Source organism: Cherax quadricarinatus, chromosome 86 (genome assembly GCF_038502225.1).
Source record: "Cherax quadricarinatus isolate ZL_2023a chromosome 86, ASM3850222v1, whole genome shotgun sequence".
NCBI classification, from domain to species: domain Eukaryota; kingdom Metazoa; phylum Arthropoda; class Malacostraca; order Decapoda; family Parastacidae; genus Cherax; species Cherax quadricarinatus.
Window position 1 is genome coordinate 4,313,770 of NC_091377.1, and position 23,535 is coordinate 4,337,304.

A 23,535-nucleotide genomic window follows, 5' to 3' on the forward strand; every position below is an offset into this window, starting at 1 on the left:
TATATATATATATATGTATATACGTATCTCCCCCGTGATGATCAAGTGTGTGTTTACCACAATGGATACTGGGACGCAGAAGAGGTATCACCTCCTGTCACAGCCTTCCAGATGAATGGTAGAGGATGCTTTGGTGCAGATGGAGAGGACTGGGGTCCCTGGCTTAGCACTTAGAGAAACAAACATGGTCAGGGAAAATAACAGAAAGAAATGGAATAACTGCAGCTGAGACATGCCTCTACTGAATACCAAAGACAGTGAGAGTTGTCATCTACTTGAAAATTTACTAATAAATAAAATCATTTGTTAACAGGTTTAAATTTAATTTTAATATAAAATTACTTAGCATAATGGCTCTTAAATAAGTGAAAATAATCATTCTGACCCAACACACCTCTATTACAATAGAAGTCAAATGAGCAATTATCACAAATGTTGTATTGCAAAAAGGCTGAATCAGCAAGTAGGAAAACTCTGCATTAAATCTTCCCAGGTTTAAGAACCCAGTTTAGTTATATTAAAATATGTATATACAGTCAAAATATTTCTGTGTACAGGGTCACATAAACAACTAATAGTATAACCTCCCAGACTTGGGATTTCTCTACCACTTTTAATTTGGTTAGCCCCTTCCTCCCTCTATTTTCTATGCTACTGTCAGTGCCCTGGACATGATATATTCAGTTTAAGCACAATGTTTCCTATTTCTTGAACTAGCATTTCTTTTCATTTTTCAAGTGTAGAACCTTTGAGGAGTTCTGTAGAGGAAACATCTCTCTCTCTTCCTAACTTGCCTCTTCCATTTTGTTCATAGTAGTATATCTGGAGCATACTTTCGGTGATATTTTCAATGCTATTATAGTCATTCTCTCCGGACACTGGTAAGAATCCATGTTACTCATACATCTTCCCATGTTGCTTATGTAAGGTTCAGGTTTAAATGGTCCCAATTAATGTATCAAATGTATGGAATAGGTAGGTAGGTTACTGAAAGCAGTGAAAAGCTTTTACGAGGATAGCGAGGCTCAGGTTAGAGTATGTAGGAGAGAGGGAGATTATTTCCCAGTAAAAGAAGGCCTTAGACAAGGATGTGTAATGTCACCATGGTTGCTCAATATATTTACAGATGGGATTGTAAGAGAAGTGAATGCTCAGGTGTTGGTAAGAGATGTGGGGTTAAAAGTCTAACACAAAGTGGGAGTTGTCACAGTTGCTCTTTGCAGATGACAATGTGCTTTTGGGAGATTCTGAAGAGAAGTTGCAGAGGTTGATGGATGAGTTTTGTAGGGTATGTAAAAGAAGAAAATTAAAAGTGAATATAGGAAAGAACAAGTTGATGAGGATAACAAAAAAATTAGGTAATGAAAGATTTGATATCAGATAGGAGGGAGAGAATATGAAGGAGGTGAATGTATTCAGATATTTAGGAGTGGATGTGTCAGCAGATGGGTCTATGAAAGATGAGGTGAATCATAGAATTGATGAGAGGAAAAAAAGTGAGTGGTGCACCTAGGAGTCTGTGGAGACAAAGAACTTTGTCTATGGAAGCAAAGAGGGAAATGTATGCGAGTATAGTTTTACCAACGCTTTTATGTGGGTGTGAAGCATTGGTGGTAAATGTTGCAACAAGGAGAAGGCTGGGGGCAGTGGAGATATCATGTCTGAGGGTAATGTGTTATGTGAATATAATGCAGAGAAATCGTAGTTTGGAAATTAGAAGAAGGTCCAGGATTACTAAAACTATTATCCAGAGTGCTGAGGGGGGGTTGTTGAGGTGGTTTGGACATGTAGAGAGGATGAAACAAAATAGAATTACTTCGAGAGTATAAATCTGTAGTGGAGGGAAGGCAAGGTAGGGGTCAGCCTTGGAAAGACTGGAGGGAGGGGGTAAAGGAGGTCTTGCGTGCAAGGGGCTTGGGCTTCCAGCAAGCATGCATGAGCATGTTAGATAGGAGTGAATGGAAGCAAATGGTTTTTAGGAATTGATGTGCTGTTGGAGTGTGAGCAGGGCAACATTTATGAAGGGATTCAGGGAAACCGGCAGGCCAGACTTGAGTCCTGGAGATGGGAAGTACACAGTGATGCACTCTGAAGGAGGGGTATTAATGTTGCAGTTTTATAATTGTGGTGTAAGAGCACCTCTGGCAAGACAGTGATGGAGTAAATGATGGTGAAAATTTTTCTTTTTCAAGCCACCCTGCCTTGGTGGGAGATGGCCGATGTGTTAATAAAAAAAAAAATAATAATAATAATAATAATAATGTATCAACTGAAAATGAATTTGTTGAATACATACATCCTGATGAATGTTGGTATTGGGCTGCTCAAGCCTAGTGTGTATGCAGATCTGAACTTCAATTAGATTGTGGTCTTAGTATCCGTGTCTGACACTTATGTTCTATACCAGATCCTCATTATATGTGAATGTAAGGTCAAGGTATTTTCTATTATGTAATTATTATCATTATTTTTTCAACATGTCCATATTTCACTGTCAAAGTACAGTAGTCTTTAATATGGGTCTCTGTGAAAGCTATAAACACTGTACTGAACTTTGTGAGGCACCCACCTATGAGATATTTCGTTGTTGGTTTCTGGAAGATCATCTATCTTTTCAAAAAAATAATATATTATACTATATTAAAACACAAGCATTATTTTTGTTGTTAGCATTACGAGTTGCGGCTCTGATATTCCAACCTCATTAAAAAGAAAACAACCTTAAAAATTATGAAGGGAGGCATATGCCTTCCTAGACAATTCAGCCATTAACATAAAAGGGAGTGGGAAGGTTTATGACAAAGTCTTCAGTAAATCTTTTTAACCATTCACTGAACAATCGACAAAGGACTCATTCCGGGTACTATTACTGTCACCATAATCTTCATTTAGATTGGATTCTTCTCCAACAACCTGCTGTGAAATACTAGAAATCTTTACTGATTAAGCATTTGCCTGCACAGAAAGCTTCAGTGGTTGATTACAGACACATCAGCAGTGGTGGAAAATGATGTAGTCAAAACGGAGAAGTGATGAACTGATTAAATCAATTACCTTGCCACTTTGTTCTTGACCAGTGCTTATGTCTCTGTAACAGACTGATGAAGCTTGTAGTGCAGGCAAAACATTTCATCAACAAAGATTCCTAGCGCTGCCCATGTGTCTTACTCTTCAACATGCTTCCATAATAAATCAAGCAAAAAAAATTCTAAACAACACAGCCCATGTGCCAAGTTACAAATGACTAGGTACCCCCTTTTGTACAGAGTGAAGAAATACAGAGAATTATTACGAACCTGAATAACAGAACAGGCTATAACTGTAAAACCTAATTTTCAGTCTAAAACCTATCATAATGAAATAAGAAAATGGAGAACTTATCTATAATGATGACGGTTCTTAACTGGTACTGGTTATCAGTATGGGCCCAACAAAAGCAAAAATGAAAATAGGCATTCACAAGAGAAAATGGAAGGTGGGTGGGGGTAAATGAACAAAAACTGGTGCAAAATTTGGTTTGACTGATAACTGGTGATAACAAGTATGGTAAAGACAGTTTAGTGAGCAAGCCTTTTGTAGACAGCCTGTACTGTCTGCACAGACAGCCCATGCTGTCTGCCAGCTTAGTTCATATTTCGCGGCACTAAAGTGTTGCCCTCTGTAGCCAGGCCTCTCGGTAGGCACGCCAGCCTGTCTGCCCTTGCCACGCTCTCACTCACACAGCGGCCTAGCAGGAAGACACAAGGCCTACTACTAGCTCTCTCTCTCATGGGATGGCCCTGCCCGGGCCATGGGCACAACACACAAGCCTGTGTACCCACCACGACTTAACAATAAAGTAAGAAGCCTCCGAAGACGTATCATTTACACCCCGCTGCCAGAATACCAAATAATCCTTTTTTTTTATAAATGGTGGAAAGCGGTGGTCGAAGCAGTGTGTTTGCCCAGAGAGAGGAAGGAAGGAATGAAGTTGTTCACTTCATCCCCCTACACAACAAACATCCGTCTCTCAACGAGTTATCCTGATGTCGTGTCTGCACATTTCAGCATCCAGACACAGGTACAAGCAGGATCCAGCCGAAATTTGTCGAATTTCTCCGAGAATTGTAAGTGGCGTCCCAGTGACCCCACGCTACAGCGTTCCACGCTGTTTCTCAAGTCACGTGTTGAGCGTCACTTGTATGTTGCTGTTGTTGTTCAGCTCACCACAGCTGTTTCAGTAAGCCAGAGGTGAGTTTTGTGGTGATTTCTGCATCTAGTGTGTTTCCCTGTGTTTGTGGGTGGGAGGAGGAGGAGGAATGGCCAGATGCTCCCTCGCCATACATTCATCCACGCTCCTCGCCACCACACTACCATACACCATTCACCACTACTCACTCCCTCTGCTGTGTTTTCTGCTGTTCGTGAATTCATTGCCAGAGCTGTGTATCCGAGTGCCCGAGGCCACTCGAAGCTACGTAGATCACGACACCATGTAGATCACGACGCCACATGGATCCTGACGCCATGTGGGTGTGGGCGATGTCACGTAGATCTACCAGCCACATGAGTTACCAGATGTCCCAGGCCTCATGCTGTGGTCTGCTGCCCGCATCACATCGACGTCACCCACGATGCTGCCCGACTTTATGATGTCACGATGTCTGCCTGACGTCACCTCAAGATGTCTGCTGACGTCACCTCGTGACATCACATGATGTCACATCAAGTGTTTCTAGTAATTATTTCAGTATTGTCGAGAAGTTTGAGAAGATATATGTCGTGTGTTAATTAATTCCTCTCAGTCAGTGTTCTCACATTTTAGTATATGTCTTAGTGTCAGTTTTGTGCACAGAAAAGCATCATTAGCTAGTTTAAGCCATGTTGTACTGCATGTACCGTGGGTGTGTAAAGTTTCCGTGTGTCCAGTGAGGTCTGAGCCAGACCTGAGTAGCACCACTGTGATAAGTCACCCGTGTGACCAGCGCGTTTGACAGCTGATTACTCAGCCCCGAGTGACCGAGCCCTCTTGTACAGAAAGCTTTTATGCTCGTCGCTCGTGATGTTCTGCAGAATCGTACCTGCTACGATTCCCATCGAGATTTGTTTCACTTCACCTCCAGACCGTCAGAGTGCAGTTATATGTAGAGAAACAAGTCTGGGGACGCTTAGACTAACCTCTGCTATAACTCCAACTGCCCAGAGAATGACACTCGCCTGCCGCAGTTAGCCACTGTCGGCAGGCGCTGTGTCAGCCTCGTGTCACAAGCTTCAGTGAGCAGCCTGCACAAAGAAGATGTCACTTTGACTGCTAGCTCTCTCACTGCAGTCTGGTGTATGATGTTACGACTCCCAGATGTTTCGCCCAGTCGTCTCTGCCACAACTCGCTCCACGCTCACCGGCAGTGACAGCCCAGCGACAGTACCAGTCGAGAAGTGTCCTCCTGAGTCGCTTGCCAGAAGTCCTGCCCAGTTGCCGAGTTTTGTTGACGCCTCACTCAAGGGCACCAGCATGTCGTGCCCCAGGTTGAGTGAAACCTGCAGCGACTCCTACAATGACTGCTTCACCATTCCAGAGGAGACCGTAACCTGTTATGTCACAGCTCAGCCGCAGCGATGTCTCCTGTGCTGCAGTATCTGTCCAGACGCAGGAAGGCTTGCAGTGATGCCCAATCGACGCTCACTGCCTTTGACCACGATGTTTAGCACACCCCACATGTTTTTTTCTTCCCTCCCTGTAGGAATTTTTTTTTCCATGTCCATATGTATATATATGTTTTTATTTTGTGTTCTGTGCCCTGTTCCTACGAGAGAGAGACCGAGTTCCTTTTACCACCAGTATTGTCACGTCGGGACGACGCGCGGTAGGTGGCCAAGCGTATGTAGACAGCCTGTACTGTCTGCACGGACAGCCCATGCTGTCTGCCAGCTTAGTTCATATTTCGTGGCACTAAAGTGTTGCCCTCTGTAGCCAGGCCTCTCGGTAGGCACGCCAGCCTGTCTGCCCTTGCCACGCTCTCACTCACACAGCGGCCTAGCAGGAAGACACAAGGCCTACGCCTAGCTCTCTCTCGTGGGACGGCCCTCCCGGGCCATGGGCACAACACACAAGCCTGTGTACCCACCACGACATTTACAAATAAACTAAGAAGCCTCCGAAGACATTTATCATTAACCACCCGCTTACAGCCTACCAAACAAACCCATTAAACACTTTATTCTGGTGATATTTCTCTCAGTGTAGAGCTTAATCATGATTTGAGGAAGCTCTGCATAGAGGGAAAACATTAGAAAGAAACAGAAGGCTTGCTCTGCTCTCTGTCTTTACCATGGCAGGAAAGAGAAAAAGACTGGTAAATAAAGATACTGTATTCAACGAGTGGCAAGTACTAGTATGTAGTTTACGAAACCTGCACACAGAAATAAATTTATCAATTCTGTACAGTATATACATATACAAGAAGAAGCACATTCTCCCAAATAATCACTAACAGGTCCTCCTTACCTTCTGAGTCTTTAAAGACTCTTCTGACTCCCAAGTGTTGTGGAGGTGAGCCCAACCCTTCCATTTGACTAAATATTGCTTTTCAGCTTGCTCAGGATCATTAGGATCAAAATCAGTATTGGGGTCACCATTTTTATCAATTTCATAGATGTAGGTCTGCATCCCCACAGCTAAAAAAAACATAAAGATGATTTACAATAGATTTTTAGAAGAAAATCAATGACATGTATACGTAAGTTATTTAGTTCAATGGCTTAAGAGTACAGGAAGGCCTCCTGTATTATAGCATTTCACTAATGCAGCAGTTTTTAATTATACCCATTCTGTATAAGCATGGCCATCTTGTATCTTTTTTTTACACTGGCCATGTCTCATCAAGGTAGGGCAACCCAAAAAATAGAAACCTATTCTCAACACTCATTTAATAGCTGTCTTGCCAAAAATGCATGGATATTACAATTCAAGCAACACCTCATAACTGAGCAATTATTAACTATTAGAGTAATTACTCATATTGCAGAAGGGATGAGTTATGTATTAATTGCAATTTTTTTTTTCCAATAAACTGGCCAGTCGTGCATGCACTCTGAAGGAGGGGTGGAGATATGTTGCAGTTTTTGAACTGTGGCATTGGCAGGCCTCTGGCTAGATGATGGAGCGAATGATGATGAAAGTGTTTCATCTTTTCTGGACCACCCTGCCTTGGTGGGAAACGGTCAATGTGTTAAAAAAAGAAAAAAGTCATCTCCCACCAAGGCAAGAGGGACCCAAAAAAGAAGAAACACTTTCACCATCATTCACTCCATCACTGTCTTTCCAGAGGAGCACTGATACATCAGTTCAAAAATGAAAATATCCACAACCTCCTTCAGAGTGAAAATACAGTATTACATAAACTCACCTCCTTTCTTGCCAATCCTAGTATCAAGCACTTTTTCTAATGTATGTACATTTTCTTCTTCTTTGGATAAAGGCTGGGACCAGTCTCCTTCTATCACATCCTCTTCATCTTCCTCCTCCTCTTCACTTTCTGCTTCTTTATAGCTCACTTCTTTGGCAGCACGGTTTGACCCCCGCCTGGTAAAACAAATTAAGATGGATCTACGATACATGTAGGTAAAAAGAATGCTGGCTCACAGGAAAAAAAAAAAGAGGTGGGCTTTTATTGATGATCGTATATAAGTGCTGTAAATTTCAGGTTCACACATCTTATACAGTGGAACCATGGTACTAGAACAGCTCCCTACTCAAACAATTCAGTATTCGAACGCTTTGTTCGGTACAAAAATCGCAAGGTAGTTGACCGTTTGCTCAACACCCGACTAAACAAACACGACCTGCCAGAACTTCGCTGTAAACTATTTTCCTGTTTCTTCAAATTTTTTGGTGTTTTTTACACTATTTGTATAAATAATTTAAAAAATAAATTTAATACAAATAAAGACAGAGGTTCAAAATTAAATAAAAATTGCCCTCAAGCAGTGTCAAGCTAAAATTATACAGACGTATTCACATGATGTACTAAACCCATGTGGGTCATTTAGCAGATTAAGTGCTGGAGGCTTGATCCTCAGTGGTAAAAACAAGAAATTCGCCACAAATCTGTACTACATGAGTGGCAGCGTCAGGTTAAATAAAACCATTATCACAGCAATAACAGTTTAAGTTCATTAAAAAAAGGCAATGAGTGGGGTAAATATTATGCCGAAAATTCATAGTGTGCAAATTAGAGATGTGGAGTTACTAAAAGTATTATTCAGAGGGCTGAGGAGGAGTTGTTGAGGTGGTTTGGTCATTTAGAAAGATTGGAGGAAAACAGGATGACTTGAAGGGTGTATAAATCTGTAGTGGAAGAAAGGAGGGGTAGGGGTTGTCCAAGGAAAGGTTAGAGGGAGGGGGTAAAAAAATGTTTTGTGTGCAAGGGGCTTGGACATACACCAGGCATGTGTGAGCACGGTAGATAGGAGTGAATGGAGACAAAAGGTTTTTGGAACCTAAGATGTTGGCGTGTGAGAAGGGTAATATTTTGTGAAGGGATTCAGAGAAACCGGTTAGCCAGACTTGAGCCCTGGAGGTGGGAAATACAATGCCTGCATTTTAAATGAAGGGTTTGGGCTATGTGCTGTTTGGAGTGACATCTGAACTGTCATATCTGTGTGACTCTGCAAAGGCAGTGATTATCTGTGAATGATGGTTTAAGTGTTGAATGATAGTGAAAGTATTTCATTCTTTTTTGGATCACCCTGCCTTGATGGAAGACAGCCAGTACGTTAAAAAAAAAAAAAAAAAAAAACTCACCTCTTGGTGCCACCTTCGCTCTCACTGCCTTCACTGCTACTCTTGTGCTTCTTATGCGATGATGACTTTTTTTTGGAAGAAGATGAACTCGTCTTTTTGCTTGGGGGTTTTCTTTTAGGTTTAGGTGAATCATAGTCAGAATTTTCACTATCAGACTGATCAGAACTATTCCACTGACTAGAGCTAGAAAAAGAGAGAATTCTATTATAGCCACAATACATTGGTATAGATTTAGAGAAGCTATTTGAAGATAAATGTGTGTGCACATTTAAGAGCAAACAGGAAATATAAACATATCTAAGTATGAACTCAAATTAAGTTGCAATAAAGAACTGTCAATGAATACAGTAGGGCCCCGCTTTACGGCGTTCCACTAATACGGCCATTTTAAATTATGATCAAAACTCGGTATACAGCTCCCCCCACCTGACTTTCTAATACGGTCACCATGCCCCATCCGGTTTGTTTACATTCTCCATGAGCTCCACATCTCTCCATAATGTCTGAAAACTTTCCAAAATTTCAAGCGTTTTAAAGTTTTTTCATATTTTATATATACTATGATAATTATACTTATGTGTACCTGTACCTAAGTAAATTTACATACTGTGCTGGTGGGCAGGTACATATTAAAATCACTAACAGCGTCTTATGTCTCGAGAACACCATATTAATAATAATACTAATAATACTCACTTAACTCTTTGACTGTTTTGGTTGTATATATACGTCTTATGAACCACCGTTTTTGACGTATATATACTCATAAATTCTAGCGGCTTCAATTCAAGCAGGAGAAAGCTGGTAGGTCCACATGTGAGAGAATGAGTCTGTGTGGTCAGCATGCACCATATAAAAAAAAAATCCTGCAGCACACAATGCATAATGAGAAAAAAAAATTCGACCATTTTTTTTATTAAAATGCCGACGTTGTGGTCTATTTTCGTATAGTATTTATGGTTGTATTCTCGTTTTCTTAGTCTCATTTGATAGAATGGAAAACATATTATAGAAATAGAGATGATTTTGATTGGTTTTACTATGAAAAGAACCTTGAAATGGAGGTCAAAGTAGGGGAAATGTTTGATTTTTGCCGATGTTCAAAGGTAAACAAATGTCATTTTCCAATAAATGTCCAAGTAGAAATTCTAATATGCAGTCATGAATGGGTTGACATTATTTATACAATTATTACAATATTGCAGTAGTCTGCATAACAGTAAATCTTCTATTTTATGTTTGAATAAAAATTCAAAATACTAGAAAGCAAGAGTAATATCAGAGGGGCCTGGAGACATGACTGATAAACAAAGAAAATGTTATTTTAAGAGCCAGGAATGTCTGCATTGTTCATTCTGGACCCTATTTTGAAATTGTCATATTTTTTAATTTTCGTGAACTTGGCCAAATTGCAAATTTCTGACCACGTTATTGGGTAGTTGAAATTGGTAAATGGGCAGTTTCTTGTACTCAATCGATAGAAAAAATGGAGTTCTAAAGAAATAGCTATGAGTTTGGTTGACTGGAACAATGGAATTAGCCAAAAATAGGGCTCAAAGTGGGTGAAATCGCAGATTCGTAAATATCACCGAGGCCGCTAAATTCGCGAGAGTGTAATTCCATCAGGTTTCCATCAAATTTCATTCTTTTGGTGTCATTACAATCAGGAAAAGATTCTCTATCACTTCATAAGAAAAAAAAAAAAATTTCTTGGAAATTTTGCAACACCAGGAGACACCTCACGATTTGGGGTTGGGACAGTCAAGGGGTTAAATGTTGTATATTGCATTAATATACACGTTTTCATTAATCCATCTATGATATTTTTCAAAATTATGTAATAAACATGCTATTTAACATATAAACATGATAAATATACCCCACAGTAGAATAAATTAACATATAGTTCAACACCAAAGAAAATGTGTACACAATATTATGGGGGGTAACTGGTAGTAGGTTGGTAGACAGCAACCACCCAGGGAAGTACTACCGTCCTGCCAGATGACTGTGAAACAGAAACCTGTAACTGTTTTGCATGATGGTAGGATTGCTGGTTTCTTTTTCTGCCTCATAAACATGCTACATAACAGGGATATCTTGCACTTACACTTTGGTCACATTTCACAGACATGCACATGCGTGCGTGAGCGTGTTAGATAGGAGTGAATGGAGACGAATGGTACTTGGGACCTGACGATCTGTTGGAGTGTGAGCAGGGTAATATTTAGTGAAGGGATTCAGGGAAACCGGTTATTTTCATATAGTCGGACTTGAGTCCTGGAAATGGGAAGTACAATGCCTGCACTTTAAAGGAGGGGTTTGGGATATTGGCAGTTTGGAGGGATATGTTGTGTATCTTTACATGTGTAAGCTTCTAAACTGTGTATTCTGAGCACCTCTGCAAAAACAGTGATAATGTGTGAGTGTGGTGAAAGTGTTGAATGATGATAAAGTATTTTCTTTTTGGGGATTTTCTTTCTTTTTTGGGTCACCCTGCCTCGGTGGGAGACGGCCGACTTGTTGAAAAAAAAAAAAAAAATATCTAGGTTTTTCTCCTTTTTCTAAATAGCTCTTGTTCTTCTTTATTTCTTCTATTGTCCATGGGTAAGTGGAAAAGAATCTTTCCTCCGTAAGCCATGCGTGTCGTATGAGGCGACTAAAATGCCGGGAGCAATGGGGTAGTAACCCCTTCTCCTGTAGACATTTACTAAAAAAGAGAAGAAGAAAAACTTTATAAAACTGGGATGCTTGAATGTGCGTGGATGTAGTGCGGATGACAAGAAACAGATGACTGCTGATGTTATGAATGAAAAGAAGTTGGATGTCCTGGCCCTAAGCGAAACAAAGCTGAAGGGGGTAGGGGAGTTTCGGTGGGGGGAAATAAATGGGATTAAATCTGGAGTATCTGAGAGAGTTAGAGCAAAGGAAGGGGTAGCAGTAATGTTGAAGGATCAGTTATGGAAGGAGAAAAGAGAATATGAATGTGTAAATTCAAGAATTATGTGGATTAAAGTAAAGGTTGGATGCGAAAAGTGGGTCATAATAAGCATGTATGCACCTGGAGAAGTGAGGAATGCAGAGGAGAGAGAGAGATTTTGGGAGATGTTAAGTGAATGTACAGGAGCCTTTGAACCAAGTGAGAGAGTAATTGTGGCAGGGGACCTGAATGCTAAAGTAGGAGAAACTTTTAGAGAGGGTGTGGTAGGTAAGTTTGGGGTGCCAGGTGTAAATGATAATGGGAGCCCTTTGATTGAACTTTGTATAGAAAGGGGTTTAGTTATAGGTAATACATATTTTAAGAAAAAGAGGATAAATAAGTATACAAGATATGATGTAGGGCAAAATGACAGTAGTTTGTTGGATTATGTATTGGTAGATAAAAGACTGTTGAGTAGACTTCAGGATGTACATGTTTATAGAGGGGCCACAGATATATCAGATCACTTTCTAGTTGTAGCTACACTGAGAGTAAAAGGTAGATGGGATACAAGGAGAATAGAAGCATCAGGGAAGAGAGAGGTGAAGGTTTATAAACTAAAAGAGGAGGCAGTTAGGGTAAGATATAAACAGCTATTGGAGGATAGATGGGCTAATGAGAGCATAGGCAATGGGGTCGAAGAGGTATGGGGTAGGTTTAAAAATGTAGTGTTAGAGTGTTCAGCAGAAGTTTGTGGCTACAGGAAAGTGGGTGCAGGAGGGAAGAGGAGCGATTGGTGGAATGATGATGTAAAGAGAGTAGTAAGGGAGAAAAAGTTAGCATATGAGAAGTTTTTACAAAGTAGAAGTGATGCAAGGAGGGAAGAGTATATGGAGAAAAAGAGAGAGGTTAAGAGAGTGGTGAAGCAATGTAAAAAGAGAGCAAATGAGAGAGTGGGTGAGATGTTATCAACAAATTTTGTTGAAAATAAGAAAAAGTTTTGGAGTGAGATTAACAAGTTAAGGAAGCCTAGAGAACAAATGGATTTGTCAGTTAAAAATAGGAGAGGAGAGTTATTAAATGGAGAGTTAGAGGTATTGGGAAGATGGAGGGAATATTTTGAGGAATTATTAAATGTTGATGAAGATAGGGAAGCTGTGATTTCGTGTATAGGGCAAGGAGGAATAACATCTTGTAGGAGTGAGGAAGAGCCAGTTGTGAGTGTGGGGGAAGTTCGTGAGGCAGTAGGTAAAATGAAAGGGGGTAAGGCAGCCGGGATTGATGGGATAAAGATAGAAATGTTAAAAGCAGGTGGGGATATAGTTTTGGAGTGGTTGGTGCAATTATTTAATAAATGCATGGAAGAGGGTAAGGTACCTAGGGATTGGCAGAGAGCATGCATAGTTCCTTTGTATAAAGGCAAAGGGGATAAAAGAGAGTGCAAAAATTATAGGGGGATAAGTCTGTCGAGTATACCTGGTAAAGTGTATGGTAGAGTATTATTGAGAGAATTAAGAGTAAGACAGAGAATAGGATAGCAGATGAACAAGGAGGCTTTAGGAAAGGTAGGGGCTGTGTGGACCAGGTGTTTACAGTGAAACATATAAGTGAACAGTATTTAGATAAGGCTAGAGGTCTTTGTGGCATTTATGGATTTGGAAAAGGCGTATGACAGGGTGGATAGGGGGGCAATGTGGCAGATGTTGCAGGTGTATGGTGGAAATATAAACACATATGCAGTATAATGTGATCCTTTATTGACTACGTTTCGCCCACATAGTGGGCTTTTTCAAGTCACAAACAGAACTGGTGTATGGTGTAGGAGGTAGGTTACTGAAAGCAGTGAAGAGTTTTTACGAGGATAGTGAGGCTCAAGTTAGAGTATGTAGGAAAGAGGGAAATTATTTCCCAGTAAAAGTAGGCCTTAGACAAGAATGTGTGATGTCACCGTGGTTGTTTAATATATTTATAGATGGGGTTGTAAGAGAAGTAAATGCGAGGGTCTTGGCAAGAGGCGTGGAGTCAAAAGATAAAGAATCACACATAAAGTGGGAATTTTCACAGTTGCTCTTTGCTGATGACACTGTGTTCTTGGGAGATTCTGAAGAGAAGTTGCAGAGATTGGTAGATGAATTTTGTAGGGTGTGCAAAAGAAGAAAATTAAAAGTGAATACAGGAAAGAGTAAGGTTATGAGGATAACAAAAAGATTAGGTGATGAAAGATTGGATATCAGATTGGAGGGAGAGAGTATGGAGGAGGTGAATGTATTCAGATATTTGGGAGTGGACGTGTCAGTGGATGGGTCTATGAAAGATGAGGTGAATCATAGAATGGATGAGGGGAAAAGGGTGAGCGGTGCACTTAGGAGTCTGTGGAGACAAACAACTTTGTCCTTGGAGGCAAAGAGGGGAATGTATGAGAGTATAGTTTTACCAACGCTCTTATATGGGTGTGAAGCATGGGTGATGAATGTCGCAGCGAGGAGAAGGCTGGAGGCAGTGGAGATGTCATGTCTGAGTGCAATGTGTGGTGTGAATATAATGCAGAGAATTCGTAGTTTGGAAGTTAGGAGGAGGTGCAGGATTACCAAAACTGTTGTCCAGAGGGCTGAGGAAGGGTTGTTGAGGTGGTTCGGACATGTAGAGAGAATGGAGCGAAACAGAATGACTTCAAGAGTGTATCAGTCTGTAGTGGAAGGAAGGTGGGGTAGGGGTCGGCCTAGGAAAGGTTGGAGGGAGGGGGTAAATTAGGTTTTGTGTGTGAGGGGCTTGGACTTCCAGCAGGCATGCATGAGCATGTTTGATAGGAGTGAATGGAGACAAATGGTTTTTAATACTTGACATGCTGTTGGAGTGTGAGCAAAGTAACATTTATGAAGGGGTTCAGGGAAACCGGCAGGCTGGACTTGAGTCCTGGAGATGGGAAGTAGTGCCTGCACTCTGAAGGAGGGGTGTTAATGTTGCAGTTTAAAAACTGTAGTGTAAAGCACCCTTCTGGCAAGACAGTGATGGAGTGAATGATGGTGAAAGTTTTTCTTTTTCGGGCCACCCTGCCTTGGTGGGAATCGGCCAGTGTGATAATAAAAAAAAAAAAAAATAACTGTAGAAAATTATTCCTTTTGTCTGCCTGCACTCATTGTCATTTCTTTTAAAAATGGTGTTACATGAGAATGAGAGTGCTGCTCTTCATTAATTCCACTATACCAGGATGGAGACAACTTGTACACAATGTAAAGTGTTTGTATTATTTTATAATACAGACGTGTATGAACCAAAACCAGATGCTTTCGTCTGTTTACATAACTCCGCATCTCACCACCCCTCCCCCACCACTGGTGGGGTGGGGTGGGGGTGGCCTGGCTGGCTACCATACCAACCACACCTGATTTTTTACAATACATGTGTACAACTCATCTCACCCTACATTAAGACTACAAATATTTTAAAGTAAGTAATGAGTGAACTGTATATGCATTTTATCGCTCTGGGATGCTTTACATGTCGTAGTATATTACTTGTGGGTGGGGTGGGGTGGGGTAGGGGTTGCCTGGCTTTCTACCACACCTGATTTCTTAAAATAAATACTACTCATCTCGCCCTACATTAAGACTACAGATGTTTTAAGGTAAGTAATAAGTGTACTATATGTGTATTTTACTTTTTATTGTTTTTTAATGCCTAGTTCTATTGCTAACTTAATATACATTATTGTAAACATGTTAACTAGCATTTATAAGTGGGAGGGGGAGGGAGGGAGAGAGAGAGAGAGAAAGAGAGAGAAAAAAAAGTTCCACTTTATGGCAGTAACCTGGAACCTAACCTGCTGTATAAGTGGGGCCCTACTGTATACAGAAGGCTGGGCGAGGGACTCAAACTGCGATCCATAAACTGACAGTCTAAACGGTAGAGCGTCATACTGTCAATTTATGGAGCGTATTTCGAGTCCCTCGTCCACCCTTCTGTTTATTCATAACTATGTTAAGAGTAAATTAATTATCCACATGATATTAATAAAAAAGCTTAGATGACACTCACCATATTAAATTACAATTCACAAATAACCCGCACATAAGAAAAGGAAACTTATGACAATGGGTTATTTGTGTATTGTTCCAGTCATGATATTATGCTTTTTGTTCTTTAGATCACAATTTTATGCAAGGAAAATTAAACAAACAGAAAAGAAGTAATCAACATTTAATGTTTCTCTAACACTAACTTACTAACCTCTTTCTTCTTCTGACTTTTTTGGAGGCAGCTTCTTGAGGTTCCACTTTCATACGATCAGGTTCCTTACGCTCTCTCGCCGAGCGGCGTATCCCGTAGATATCGGGATTCTCCTCCCAGCACTGTGAAGTACTCTTCTCTTACAGTTATCTCACCAATTCAATTTGGAATAGCACAAAATATTTATAAAAGATTTTAATATCTTTTTCTTGTACAGTACAGTATTAATTATAAGAGACAGAAACCAATACAGCAATATTCTTTATTTGGAATTCTTTCAAATTTGGAAAATTTTGTTTAAAATTCAGCATCATTTCCACAATTTTTTGAACAAAAGCACAAATGTATTTTAATTTTAAAAAAACTCTCAATTAGTATTTATCGAAATGAGACCAGAATGAAATATGTATGTATATTTAAGATAACTCAACACCCTGATACTCCAAGGTTAAGTTTTATTAGTCGACAAGGTAATGAATGACTACCTTAAAATGTTGATACATGAGTGTAAGAAATTTTTTTTTTTTTTTATTATCACACTGGCCGATTCCCACCAAGGCAGGGTGGCCCGAAAAAGAAAAACTTTCACCATCATTCACTCCATCACTGTCTTGCCAGAAGGGTGCTTTACACTACAGTTTTTAAACTGCAACATTAACACCCCTCCTTCAGAGTGCAGGCACTGTACTTCCCATCTCCAGGACTCAAGTCCAGCCTGCCGGTTTCCCTGAACCCCTTCATAAATGTTACTTTGCTCACACTCCAACAGCACGTCAAGTATTAAAAACCATTTGTCTCCATTCACTCCTATCAAACATGCTCACGCATGCCTGCTGGAAGTCCAAGCCCCTCGCACACAAAACCTCCTTTACCCCCTCCCTCCAACCTTTCCTAGGCCGACCCCTACCCCGCCTTCCTTCCACTACAGACTGATACACTCTTGAAGTCATTCTGTTTCGCTCCATTCTCTCTACATGTCCGAACCACCTCAACAACCCTTCCTCAGCCCTCTGGACAACAGTTTTGGTAATCCCGCACCTCCTCCTAACTTCCAAACTACGAATTCTCTGCATAATATTCACACCACACATTGCCCTCAGACATGACATCTCCACTGCCTCCAGCCTTCTCCTCGCTGCAACATTCATCACCCATGCTTCACACCCATATAAGAGCGTTGGTAAAACTATACTCTCATACATTCCCCTCTTTGCCTCCAAGGACAAAGTTCTTTGTCTCCACAGACTCCTAAGTGCACCACTCACCCTTTTCCCCTCATCAATTCTATGATTCACTTCATCTTTCATAGACCCATCCGCTGACACGTCCACTCCCAAATATCTGAATACATTCACCTCCTCCATACTCTCTCCCTCCAATCTGATATCCAATCTTTCATCACCTAATCTTTTTGTTATCCTCATAACCTTACTCTTTCCTGTATTCACCTTTAATTTTCTTCTTTTGCACACCCTACCAAATTCATCCACCAATCTCTGCAACTTCTCTTCAGAATCTCCCAAGAGCACAGTGTCATCAGCAAAGAGCAACTGTGACAACTCCCACTTTGTGTGTGATTCTTTATCTTTTAACTCCACGCCTCTTGCCAAGGCCCTCGCATTCACTTCTCTTACAACCCCATCTATAAATATATTAAACAACCACGGTGACATCACACATCCTTGTCTAAGGCCTACTTTTACTGGGAAATAATTTCCCTCTTTCCTACATACTCTAACTTGAGCCTCACTATCCTCGTAAAAACTCTTCACTGCTTTCAGTAACCTACCTCCTACACCATACACCTGCAACATCTGCCACATTGCCCCCTATCCACCCTGTCATACGCCTTTTCCAAATCCATAAATGCCACAAAGACCTCTTTAGCCTTATCTAAATACTGTTCACTTACATGTTTCACTGTAAACACCTGGTCCACACACCCCCTACCTTTCCTAAAGCCTCCTTGTTCATCTGCTATCCTATTCTCCGTCTTACTCTTAATTCTTTCAATAATAACTCTACCATAAACTTTACCAGGTATACTCAACAGACTTATCCCCCTATAATTTTTGCACTCTCTTTTATCCCCTTTGCCTTTATACAAAGGAACTATGCATGCTCTCTGCCAATCCCTAGGTACCTTACCCTCTTCCATACATTTATTAAATAATTGCACCAACCACTCCAAAACTAGAAATGTTAGTGCTTATTTGTTATGAAAGGTGTCCTTAAACAATGAATCTGTATTCAAATGGGAGTTATCTCAATTGCTGCCTAATATAAACTGAAAAATTCAGAAGAAAAACTGTAGATTTTATTTTAAAAGACTGCAATAAAAAAGAGAGAGGATAACAAAAGCTTAGAGACTAACCGACTTTAATTCCTGCTTGCCTCCTTTCCTTGAACCTCCTCGTCTGCTACTATTGGATGAGCTTCCTGACCTATCATGATCATCATCATCTTGATCTTCATCCTGATCATCATCATCATTTTCATCTTTATCCTCATCATCATCATCATCATCTGACCCAGACTGTTTATTGTCAGAATCTGAATCAGAGTTGTTGTTATCTGATGAGTCGGATGAACTTCCTGATCCGGAACCACTAGAAACAATACATATGGTGAATTACCTCTAAGCATTAGCATCCTTATTCATGAATAGTATATAATACCGACAAGCTGAAGAATTAGACACACGTGCAACATCTGGGTATCTTTATTCGTAGATGTTTCACCATCCAGTAGATTTATCAATACAAGGACATAATATGAAGAAAGTACTACAACATACAAAAGATGAGGGGACTGATTACCTTATCTTTTGTACATGCTGTAGTTCTATTTTCTTCACATTATGTCTTTGTATTGTACTGATAAAGCCACTGGATGGCAAACCATCTACAAATAAACATACCCAGATGTTGCATATGTTTAATTCTTCAACATTAACACCCTTTTAATGTGTTTCAGAATTATTCAAGTAACCATAACTAACCATCAGCCATGGCACATGCAAAACCATTCACTTTATACGGTTATACACCTACCATCCGACTTACAACCAAATTCGGTTCCGAGAAACCGGTCATAAGTCGAAATGGTCGTAAGTCGAACTTTACTAATGAATATCAACAAAACATTTTTGTAATGACTTTATTTTATTGTTTTATTTTGGTATTTCATGTTTTACTTTACTTTTTATGCTGTTAGTACTGTATTTTATACTGTAAGGTTTAGGATAAACACTGTGTACAACACAAATAGTTGTTTATTTCCCAGAAATTTTGTATAAAAAACACGGTCGTAAGTCGAGTGGTCGTAAGTCGAGCAGGTCGTAAGTCGGATGGTAGGTGTATATTCAAATGAAATGCTGTGCATCAAAAAAGCCCAAAATAATTACAATAAACTAAATTTTGATAATTATTGTAATTTTTTTTTATTGACACATTAGCCATTTCCCACCAAGGCAAGGTGGCCCGAAAAAGAAAAACTCTCATCATCATTCACTCCATCACTCTCTTGCCAGAGGCATGTTTACACTCCAGTTATAAAACTGCAACATTAACACCCCTTCTTCAGTGCCAGCACTGTACTTCCCATCTCCAGCAATCAAGTCTGGCCTGCCAGTTTTAGTGAATCCCTTCATAAATGTTACCTTGCTTACACTCCAACAGCACGTCAAGTCCTAAAAACCATTTGTCTCCATTTGTTCCTATCTAACACTCTCACACATGCTTGCTGGAAGTCCAAGCCCCTTGCACACAAAACCTCCTTTACCTCCTCCCTTCAACCTTTCCTAGGCCGACCCTTACCTCGCCTTCCCTCCACTAAAAGGTTTATACACTCTCGAAGTCATTCTATTTTGTTCCATCCTCTCTACATGTTCAAACTATCTCAGTAATCCCTCCTCAGCCATCTGGATAATCCCACACCTCCTTGTAATGTCCAAACAAATTAATAATGTAATTAGTAATTTACAGGTATCATCTGATTTTTTTATAGGGTATCATCTGACCTAGGCACGATGACTTAAACACATTCATAATCCTTCAAGTGACCCATCCTTCAGTGCACAAAAACTGTATTATACTTCCTACCTCCAGAACCACATCCCCACCCATCCTTCAGATTACATACACTATACTTCCAACCTCCAGAACTGCCACATCCCCATCCATCCTTTGGAGTACAGGCATGTGCTACATGCTTTCAAACAGCATCACCCTTATTCATCCTTGATAGCACACAAACACTCTCCGTACTTCACACTTCCACAATTGCAACATCCCCATCCATCCTGCAACAGGCAGTACTGTTCTTACCCTACCTAGTGCACAACTCCACAATGGCACCTCTAAAACGAATTGAGCAAGGTTTTGCAGAAAACTGTTTATATAGGAGCATTAACTGTACAAACTGACAATAATGCCAGGATTTATGCTGACCTTAAGTACCACTCTTCGATCCACAGGTAATTTACCTTCATGAGTACTTTTGCCACCAGAGGTCCACCTGATGTCTGACCAGAGGGTCACCTGACTAGCTCTAAGATGATCTAATTTCTATTAAGGAGTGGCCCAACCACCACAGCACCACCAATTGACGCTATGTTAGACCAAGACCGATAGTGAATCCTTCTGTCTTGGAGCTGGATTTTACAAAGGGAAAATATTTTCCCCATTGAGACAAAAAAAAAAGAGGGAGGGTTTAAGGATATTGTGATTCAATCCAAGGAAGGGCAGAAGTTCAATTCCTTGGATCAGTTACTTTGCCACAGTAAGGTAATCTTCTTTTGCAGGGAACTACAGTACACACACTGCTGTATTAGAGACAAAGTCCTGACTGATATGTATTACTAGACATCTCTATTTTGACAAGCAATATGAAATATAACATTTACTTTTCATTTATTCCTTCATACTATATATCTTATTCTGTAATACATATAGTGTATATAATACTAAGAAAATTACATAACTTGTGCGTTTATTACACTACTGCAAAATCCTCATCTACTAAGTATATTATTACTGTAAAGAACTACTGTAGGTTTCCACATACTATAACCCCAAGCTCTACAACCAATATAGAGTTAATGTAGAGTAACACTTATTTCATTGACTTGTATTCATATTGTATATACAGCACCTGATTATACAGGGTGCTTCACTCATAGGAGACCCCGAGTTGGTGCTCCCGTAGTTGAAACCATCACATTTGTATTTTATGTCTGTAGTAAACTAACTTGGGGCCTTCTATAATTAGGTGGCCCCGAGTAAAATACCCTGTACACATATAAGTTTGTTGGAAAAACAAATGGTAGACTTCTACCCATAATGGTTTGTTCAAAGGCTTAAGTTTCAATAATGCACAGCACTGTACAGTCATACTCCACTTCACATCATTTTGGCCTATGCCAAATTCACCTTTACGCCACTTTTCTAGAGTAAATTTCAGTTCAGCGAATTTCATTATGTCCGTTTTTATTTCACTCAGCAACATCACCTGCATCATGATTTTTTTTTGTGTTCATTATTCTTTAAAAAATATGACTAAAATGTGATTTCTAGTTTTATTTAAGGTTTAGCAATAATTATATTCTTTTGTGAATTATTTATATTTATTGTCATTTTAAGGCATTATGTCCAGTTTACATCACGGCTCTTGGAACCAATTAATGACACATGGTGGGGTATGACTGTACTTAATTTTAGCAATGTAGTTTATGAAATTATCTGAGGAATAACAACATGGTGGTAGCAGAGTGAAAAATCATTGCTGATTACCTTCCACTGCCAGATCCAGAGTCCGAGTCACTTCCACCACCAGACTTGCTTTCCTTTTCATTGTTGTCTGAGTCGTTGTCATTATCAAACCCACTACCTGACCCAGACTGATCCTCGTCACTGTCTGAGCCACTGTCTTCTATATGCTGAAAAATTAATTACAAAATTATACACTCCATACAAGAGCTCGACACTAAATGCTTCCTAGCTACATTCTCTGCCAACTCTCATCCAGTACTATATCTCGGTACAGTACGTATATTGTATCTTAATATTTATAATTTTTTTTAACAAGTCAGCTGTCTCCCACTGAGGCAGGGTGACCCAAAAAGAAAGAAAATCCCCAAAAAGAAAATACTTTCATCGTCATTCAACGCTTTCACCTAACTCACATATAATCACTCTTTTTGCAGAGGTGCTCAGAATACAACAGTTTAGAAGTACATGTATATACATATAAAGATACACAACATATCCCTCCAAACTGCCAATACCCCAAACCCCTCCTTTAAAGTGCAGGCAATGTACTTCCCATTTCCAGGACTCAAGTCCGGCTATATAAAAATAACTGGTTTCCCTGAATTCCTTCACTAAATATTACCCTGCTCACATTCCAACAACTCGTCAGGTCCCAAATACCATTCGTCTCCATTCACTTCTATCTAACACGCTCACACACGCTTGCTGGAAGTCCAAGCCCCTCACCCACAAAACCTCCTTTACCCCCTCCCTCCAACCTTTTCGAGGACGACCCCTACCCCGCCTTCCTTCCCCTACAGATTTATGTACTCTCCATGTCACTGTACTTTGATCCATTCTCTCTAAATGACCAAACCACCTCAACAACCCCTCTTCAGCCCTCTGACTAATACTTTTATTAACTCCACACCTCCTAATTTCCACACTCCGAATTTTCTGCATAGTATTTACACCACACACTGCCCTTAGGACATCTCCACTGCCTTCAACCGTCTCCTCGCTGCAGCATTTACAACCCATGCTTCACACTTATATTAGTGTGTTGGTACCACTACTGTATACGTACTTTCATACATTCCCTTCTTTGCCTCCATAGATAACATTTTTTTTTATATTGTAGATCTAATTTTTTTCTTTTCGACCCACTGGCCATCTTCCATTGAGGCAAGGCGACTCAAAAAAGAAATGCCTTTATAAAGTTTTTGGGTTATCCCAAGTAATCTACATATATGCTGCTATGTATGATAATTGATGTAACTGTATTTGTGTGTACCTGTACATGAATAGACTTACTTCTTTACATTTAATAATTTATACAAAAGAAAGATGGTTCCGAGAACCAACAAGTTGATAAATTAGATACGTGCAACACTTAGGTATCTTTATTGAGAAAACATTTCGCCTCAAGGTGACTTCGTCAGTCCTACACAAAGAAGAATGATGAAGATCAGTAGTAGTTTGAGGTAATCACTCCCTCAGCCTAGAGTCAATGTGTTCATTTCATCATTCTTGAAAAGAAAACAATGATTCTTTTCAAGACTGATGGGCTGATTACATCAACTCCAGGCTGAGGGACTGATTACATCAACTCCAGGCTGAGGGACTGATTACATCAACTCCAGGCTGAGGGACTGATTACATCAACTCCAGGCTGAGGGACTGATTACATCAAACTTCTTCTGATCTTCAACATTCTTTGTACAGGACTGATGAAGCCACAATGTGGCAAAACATTTCCTCAATAAAGATACCCAAATGTTGCACGTGTTTAATTTATCTAGTTTAAGTTCTCTAGATAAAAAAAAAGACCTCTTCTCCTTAATGTAATAGACAGC

At 40.0% G+C, this 23,535-nt stretch overlaps 1 protein-coding gene across 4 annotated transcripts in view; it reads right to left on the reverse strand.

Moving 5' to 3' along the window:
• The window catches only part of Chd1 (chromodomain-helicase-DNA-binding protein 1), a 78,020-nt gene that overhangs the window by 42,869 nt on the left and 11,616 nt on the right, over positions 1-23,535 (reverse strand). For 3 of the 4 annotated variants that reach the window (XM_053797489.2, XM_053797486.2, XM_053797485.2), the window contains exons 2-7: positions 21,722-21,867; positions 18,304-18,538; positions 15,930-16,063; positions 8,783-8,965; positions 7,386-7,561; positions 6,485-6,654 (exon numbers count right to left, since the gene is read on the reverse strand). In XM_053797489.2, coding sequence (XP_053653464.1) covers positions 6,485-6,654; positions 7,386-7,561; positions 8,783-8,965; positions 15,930-16,063; positions 18,304-18,538; positions 21,722-21,867 — 1,044 coding nt within the window. The remainder of the gene's footprint in view (positions 1-6,484; positions 6,655-7,385; positions 7,562-8,782; positions 8,966-15,929; positions 16,064-18,303; positions 18,539-21,721; positions 21,868-23,535) is intronic. The other variant, XM_053797488.2, reaches the window with a different exon arrangement.